At 33.3% G+C, this 7,263-nt stretch overlaps 1 protein-coding gene across 1 annotated transcript in view; it reads right to left on the bottom strand.

Annotated features, from left to right (window-relative positions):
- Window positions 1–7,263, bottom strand: part of DARS1 (aspartyl-tRNA synthetase 1) — a 76,901-nt gene that overhangs the window by 13,115 nt on the left and 56,523 nt on the right. Inside the window, exons 8-10 of the mRNA XM_007952498.2 lie at window positions 5,946–6,057; window positions 5,002–5,136; window positions 2,653–2,800 (exon numbers count right to left, since the gene is read on the bottom strand). Coding sequence (XP_007950689.1) covers window positions 2,653–2,800; window positions 5,002–5,136; window positions 5,946–6,057 — 395 coding nt within the window. The remainder of the gene's footprint in view (window positions 1–2,652; window positions 2,801–5,001; window positions 5,137–5,945; window positions 6,058–7,263) is intronic.

Here is a 7,263-nt window from a genome sequence, read left to right as displayed (position 1 = left end):
GCGTTTGAACCGCCAGCCGTCTGGTTAGCAGGCAAGTGTCTTAGCCACTATGCTACCAGAGCTCCCAAGTGTTACCAAGAAATTGTGTTACCAAGAAATTATTTAATGAATAAAATTTAAATACTTAAAATATTTAACATTATTTCTCAGTCTCCTGTTGTTTGTCACCACAGCAGAATTAAAAAAATTCACAACTTTCTTTATAATTCATATCAGCTAACATCGTTAGAAACTATTACAGATTTTATGAAGCATTAAAAATCTGACTTTTTATTCCCTTACCAACATTTGTTATCAACAGGGAAAGACCAAATTAATGAATACCTGGTCTTACCTTCTCTCATTCCCATTATACTGTAAAGTTGTTTGTTGTTGTTGTTATTTGCCGTCAAGTCGGCCCCAACTCATAGCGACCCCTCTTTGGGTTTCCGAGGCAGTATCACTACGGAAGTAGGATTGCCCAACCTTCCTTCCGAAGAGTGGCTGGTGGGTTTGAACCGCCAGCCTTCTGGTTAGCAGTCAAGTGCCTTAGGCATTATGCTACCAGAGTTGTTTAGGGAGTGCCAATTCCTTCCCCATTTTGGTAATCCTTGTATAGTACAAGATTTGAATAAATTAATGACAAAGATTTATTTCTCCCATGAAAGTCTTGAGGACTATTCAGGAAGTGATAATATTTTTAATTTCTACTATTTTCATATAACATAAATAACTGTCTAATTTTTAAAACTTGTATTAATTATCGAAAATTTCAAAACACAAATCTTGTAAGCGATTTGATTAATTCCAAGGGCCTGATTCATGCTTGGTTTATTGTTATAAAAACCAAAGTAGAAATTTCATATGCCATTATCAAATAGAAGCGCTACCAATACTAAAATAAATGGGCTTTAGAAACTTTCTTGAATTATAAATACGAAAAGAAAATTAGAAAAGCTCTGCTACTTCATCATAATTTCAAAGGTTATTTTGGTTTATACAGAAAACTTACTCATTATTCCATGGACTATTTGATTAAAAGTTGCTTAAAACAAACCGCATTAAAATGTTTCACAGGACAAAGCATTTTTTTTTTAAAAGAGGCTGTCTGCAATTATTCAAAGTACAATACAAAGCACAGGATGCCTGGAAAATATTTGTGCTTATGCTCTGGTATTTTTATGTAACGTCAATGATTAATTTCTGGGTTCTTAAAATTACTCATTAACCCTGCAATGCAGTAAGATTCATAAAAATTTTGAACCTTTTTTTAAACATGAATGAAGCATGTCCAAATACATCAACAATAAATGGTTGGTCTTCAGATACAAATTTCATATATGATCCTTCATCAGTTACCAAAGAGCTAGCTAGCTAAGTCTATTATAGCCTATTATTTTTGTTTATTGGCTCCAGCTCATGGTGACCTTATGTACAACAATGAAATGCTGTCCAGTCCTGCACCATCTTCATGATTGTTGATATGTTTGAGTCCATATTATTAACCTGCCTAATTCTTAAAATAGAGTCACAATTATGGAAAAAGAAAAAAAAAACAAAGAGACTTTTTTATTCCACTTCACTTGATTTCCATTTTCTTTTCCTATTTTCTCCATGAAAATTAACAATTTTCTATGACATTTAGTCAAATAGTAAAGCTATTTGCCATTTTAGAGGCGGTAGCTAAAAGTGGAAGACGCTCTTGTGGCACAGTGGTTAAGTGCTTGGCTGCTAACTGAAAAGTCAGTGGTTCAAACCCACCAGTCTCTCTGTGGAGAAATATGTGGCAGTCGGCTTCCGTAAACATTACAGCCTTGGAAATTCTAAGGGGACAGACAGTTCTATTCCGTCAATGAGACTGCTATGAGTCAGAATCAACTCGACAGCATACAACTAAAGTAAACATTTTAAATAATTTTAATTTTCTGAACACCCAGTACATGTCTAATAATTTTTTTTTAAATGTTGTCAATTCATCAGATCTTAACAGGTAAAAAGTCCCTTCACTTACTAGTTTCTAATCTTTAATGAGTCTGTCCATGTGTAAATTATGCCTATGCCACAACTGTTTAAGTCTTAGATCAATTTATATCTATATTGAGTGCTCACCATATGCACAGTTGAAGCAATTTACACATGTTAGCTTATTTAATTCTCACAACAAACCACTGAGGTGGGTAATAGTATATTATCTCCACTTGATAACTGAGGAAACTGAGGCACAGAGTTAAATAATTTCCCTACAGCTCAAAGATAAGTAAGTAGTGGAGTTGGGAATTTAAATTCAGGTTATTTCAATGGTAACTGAATCCAAACTCTTAACCACTACTCCACATTGCCTCCCAAATAATAAACTGCTATAAAAGTAACATATGATCTATTTCTTGAGATATTCAGGATGTCAGTATAAAGCAAAAAAACAAATATAGATAGACTGTTCACAATCTGGAAAACTTTACCATCAAAAAGAGATTAACTAGTCAAGGTCCCAAATGACTGAGATCCAGAAGTACTATTTTGAGTGTGGAATTTTCCATTAATTAAACTGATCATATATATTTGTATCTCCAGTAGAAACTCAAGTTTGTACATTTCAAACAAGAATTACTTTTTATTAAAGAACCCAAACTGATTTGAAAGTAAACAGATCTAGGGTTATAATATACTTTTTACCTTTCTTGAAGACCTTTGAATATCTGTACCAAAGTGTCAGCAATTTCTTCTACAACTTCATGGTAATGGTAATTAAAAGCCATTTCAATATCCAAACCAACAAATTCAGTTAGATGCCTGTGGGTATTGGAGTCTTCGGCTCTGAATACTGTAAAGTTAAATAAATGAAATACACACCAAATGGTATTTTAAATTTTAGAGAAATTAGGATTTAACCACAAAATTCTACTTAGTAGTACTCAAATGATACTATGTTCCTATCATTATAGGATGGAAGGACCTCTGATAAGCCATCTGTTTCTGCTTCTTTGATGGCAAGTTCATTACAGACTCCTACTAACTCACTGCTGTAGAGTTGATTTCAACTCCTACAGTAATACAGTAAAAGCCATGTTGTTGTTTTTATGTGCCGCTGAGTTGGCTCCATCTCATAGTGACCCCTCCCTGGGTTTCCGAGGCGGTATCACTACAGAAGTAGATTGCCCAACCTTCCTTCCGAGGAGTGGCTGGGGGGTTTGAACCGCCACCTTAATGGTTAGCAGTCAAGTGCAAAAGTCATACCAAATGTAAATGAACAAATGAGGCTCACAAGAACCCTGAAGGAGTGCAAGATCCTGAGATGCCATCTCAATAATTAAAAATAGGTTCACTTAAGACTATACTGAGTTCTTCTCTTATTAAAATTTGAGACTAAAGCAACTCTGTACAAATTAACATTATGCACATTCTAGCCATTAAGTTAGTTTCTGTACTTTCCTCCTTCCTGGTCCTCCTAACTCTAGCTCTGCTCCATCTTTCACATCACTGTTAGATTTATATTCCTAGAACATAATCCTTGCTCAGTAACTTAAAACGATTCCCAAATGACTACTGTGCTAAGACATAAAATGACAAGAAGTCTAAAACTTCCATGCTTTCTCAATTTAATCCTAACCTCCACCTTCTATTTCTTCTTAATGCTAACTAGTCTTATTGTTTTCTCCCACAGTCCATGTTCTATACTTATTCTGATTCCTCTGACTGATGCCACCTCCATTGTCTATACAGCCTACTATCCTTAAAACCCCATTCAGTTTGAATTTTCTCTTAGGGTAACTCTAGCAAACCTCATCTTTTCCCTCTTCTGACACTATCTATACTACTTAATTAACACCAATCTGCTGATTGTACAGCACACAGTCTGATTATTCACTGTGAATATACTTTGATTATGCATGTCTCTTTCTGTCTGGTAAACAGGGACAACTTTTATTCCCTTGCCACTCAAACTGTGGTCTGCAAACCAGTAGTTTGACATTACCTGGGAACATGTGAAAAATGTAGAATATTAGGCCCCATTCCAGACCTACTAATCAGAATCTACATTTAACAAGATTCCCAGGTGATTCATGTGCACATTAACGTTTGAGAACTGCTGGTAGATTCTTCTATATACATGGTACCTATCACAAGGCTACAATGCAGCAGGTGTTCAATAAATAACTGGTTAATAAATTCAGATAATTAACACACTTAATGATCTTGCCAGTTTCTCCATTAGCAAGTATTTACTTTTTATTTAGCTATCAAAAAACTTGTATGAAATAATTTGGTAAATTTTAAAGAATGAAATAAAGCTGCTGTTGTGCTTATAATTAACTTCATACAGTAATGTACGACATGATCGTGTGCCAGTGCATGGCTTTTAACAAATAGATCTTAAAAATATTAATATAATCTATTAAAGATGTGACATTTGTTAGTAATCTCTAATGGACTTTAGCATATTGCCAATTCTAAGGACAGTATAAACAATAAGTAAAACAGAGCATCTCAGGAATAAAACTGGTAGCAAATGTAAATTCACAGTATTAGTTAAGGTGCTATGAATGAGAACAAAATGTTTGATTTGGAAGACTGCAACTAGCTGTCCTTTCATACTGACGGGAGTTGAAAGGACTGTACAAATGGAACTTAATTTTGTGTTAATTATACTTACGTATAATAAATAATATACTTAGGTTTATTTCAGAGGATATATATTTTCAAAGCATGCATTTTAAAAATGAGCTAGTCCCAAGATAAAAATTTTTCATTAGCTTTCTTCTATAGGAAATGTTTATGATTCTATTCACATGAATGATGCTCAACTGTTTAAGGAATTGTTGTGTATACTTCATTTTTTTTTTTTTTTTTTTGAACCGTCTACCCAACCACATCTATACCTCAAAGTCTGCTGTTAAGGTGGTCAGCAGATAAAAATAAGCCTTCAAAATGTCTGTACATTATATGTATGTAACGTGTTTCTAAAACCATTAGCTATTGTATAATTAATGAACATCAACAGAATCATATATGCTAAAACTTTACCTGGTCCAATACAGAAAACCTTCTCAAAATCAGCACAAATACACATCTGCTTATACAGCTGTGGGGACTGAGCCAGGTAAGCATTATTTTTAAAATACGACACAGTAAATACATTGGCTCCTCCTTCACTGGCAGCTGAAATGTAAATATTCATTTTATTATAATCAAATGTAAACTTATCAATGGATAAAACAAATAGTTCAAGTAATTCTTTAAAAAGAAAAATAAGAAAATCAACAATTGCAGGTAAATCAGTGGATCAGTTTTGCTCTTCTTATACTTGATTGATTCTAAAGAGTTTATAGTTTAAGTCAGATTGACTTCTTTGGGTATACATTCATTTTAATGCCATTCCTTTCCTTTCTGCATCAATTCCAAATCTATTAAAGCTACTCTGGAATTGCAAAAAATTGAAAATATATTCTTAATCATCCTTCTGATCATCAATAATGCAGTGTTCAATTTCTTTTTATTTATAATTAAATGTCATTTGCAACAAACTTTTTAGCATTATTTAAGCAACTCAAAAAATGGTAAAATGATTAAGATAAAGTTCTCATATAAGAACGAGAATGAGATTTTTCCGTCTACAGTATTTAGTGATTTTGCAGTTTTTACAAAACAAAATTGCAATAGCAATTTCAAAAGAAATCTACATAATGAAAATAGTTCCTAGTGCAACTTAAGTAACAAGGATCTTTTTTTGTGCATTTTTGCCTCGTATTATAATCACCATCACATAAAGGCTCCTGAAATAAGATGTAATAATTATTGATGCTAATGGTATCTGATGGCTGCTAATAGTATAGTTGTCAAAATAAATCACACTATGGCCATAAGCCTTAAGAGACACTTGGTATCCTCAAATAAAAAATCTAGTATTAAGTAATTTTACACAAAGCAAAATTATTTGGAAGAGTTAAGAGAAATATTTTGAAGCACACCTGAAATAATTTTAGGAGTTTGGATTTCCACAAAACCTTTGTTAATTAAAGTTTCTCGGAAGAGATGGCAGATGCCAGACTGGAGATGGAAGACAGCCTGACTAGTTGATGTCTGTAAGATAATAAAAAAGTCTAATTAAATCAATTTGATACATGAACACTCACTAGGTGTTCTACGCATTGTTGGAAACTAAAAAAAAATAAAACCACTCGTTATTAAAATTTTTTTAAGTCTAATAGTAAGGGAGAAGAAAAGAGCACTCAAAGACATATAATACATAGTAGAAGGTGTTAAGACATGCTGGCATGTAATGATTATACACGATCATTAAATTCAGTAAGGGAGAATATAAAGCTATTTTCCTAGGAATGCTTAGTAAGCAAATGTTTTTAATTTGTAAGAATTCCATAAAAGAAATATATATATTTAAACAATTAATGAAGTACCTTATTTGTGAATTCTTTTTTTTTTCTAAAGAGCAAACCTATGAATTGATACATTATATGACTGTGTAGTATAATAATGCTATCCTAGGATTTTAGCATTTGACAATGAGGGAAGCCAGCAAGTACTTTCATTTTAACTATCATCAACAGTTGATTAATTATGATAATCATGTGTGTGTTACAACTAAATTAAGAAGCTAAGAAAAAAGCAATAAAAGGTAGGCATCCTAACACACAGGCCCAGCATGGCACAGAAAGCAATCAATATCAGTATTCTAACTTTCCACCATAGTTATCTTTTCTTTTTACTTTCTTTCCTTTTCTTTTTCAGTTTAATTCCCCTATTTTGCTTTCAGCACTGATTAGTTCTGATGATGGAAAGAAAGTGCTAGAGGCATAGTGCCTAAGGCATTTGACTGCTAACAAGAAGCCTGGTGGTTCAAATCCACCAGCCAGTCCTTGGAAAGAATATTGGGCAATCTACTTCTGTAGTGATATCGTCTTGAAAACCCAAGGAGGGGTTGTTATGGGTCGGATCCGACTCAGTGGCAATGAGTGTAGTTTAGTTTAGACTAATTTATGTCCACTTCTCTGGTCAAAGGAATTGGCTTCTTAAGGTTCTTGATTACTACATAAGGAAAAAAAAAAGAAAGAATAGTTATCCTATGACTAGATAGGTATTTAGAAAATACCTGACTTCAAAGTAGTTTAGCTATGCCTGATGACTTAGGTAAGAACCCCATTCAGTCTTACTTCTAATTTTATTACAGGAAATTTAATTACTTGCCTGATGTCAAAATGCTTGATCCTGACTGAGGGCACACTGATTACTTATTCAGATGGCAGGACCCTTTGTAAACACTGTTAATAA

The sequence above is a fragment of the Orycteropus afer genome, unplaced genomic scaffold (assembly GCF_000298275.1).
Source record: "Orycteropus afer afer isolate SDZICR_OR568_19922 unplaced genomic scaffold, OryAfe1.0 scaffold00342, whole genome shotgun sequence".
In the NCBI taxonomy this organism is placed as follows: domain Eukaryota; kingdom Metazoa; phylum Chordata; class Mammalia; order Tubulidentata; family Orycteropodidae; genus Orycteropus; species Orycteropus afer.
The sequence above is the reverse complement of the archived record's forward strand: the minus strand, read 5'-3'. Positions and strand labels throughout refer to the sequence as shown.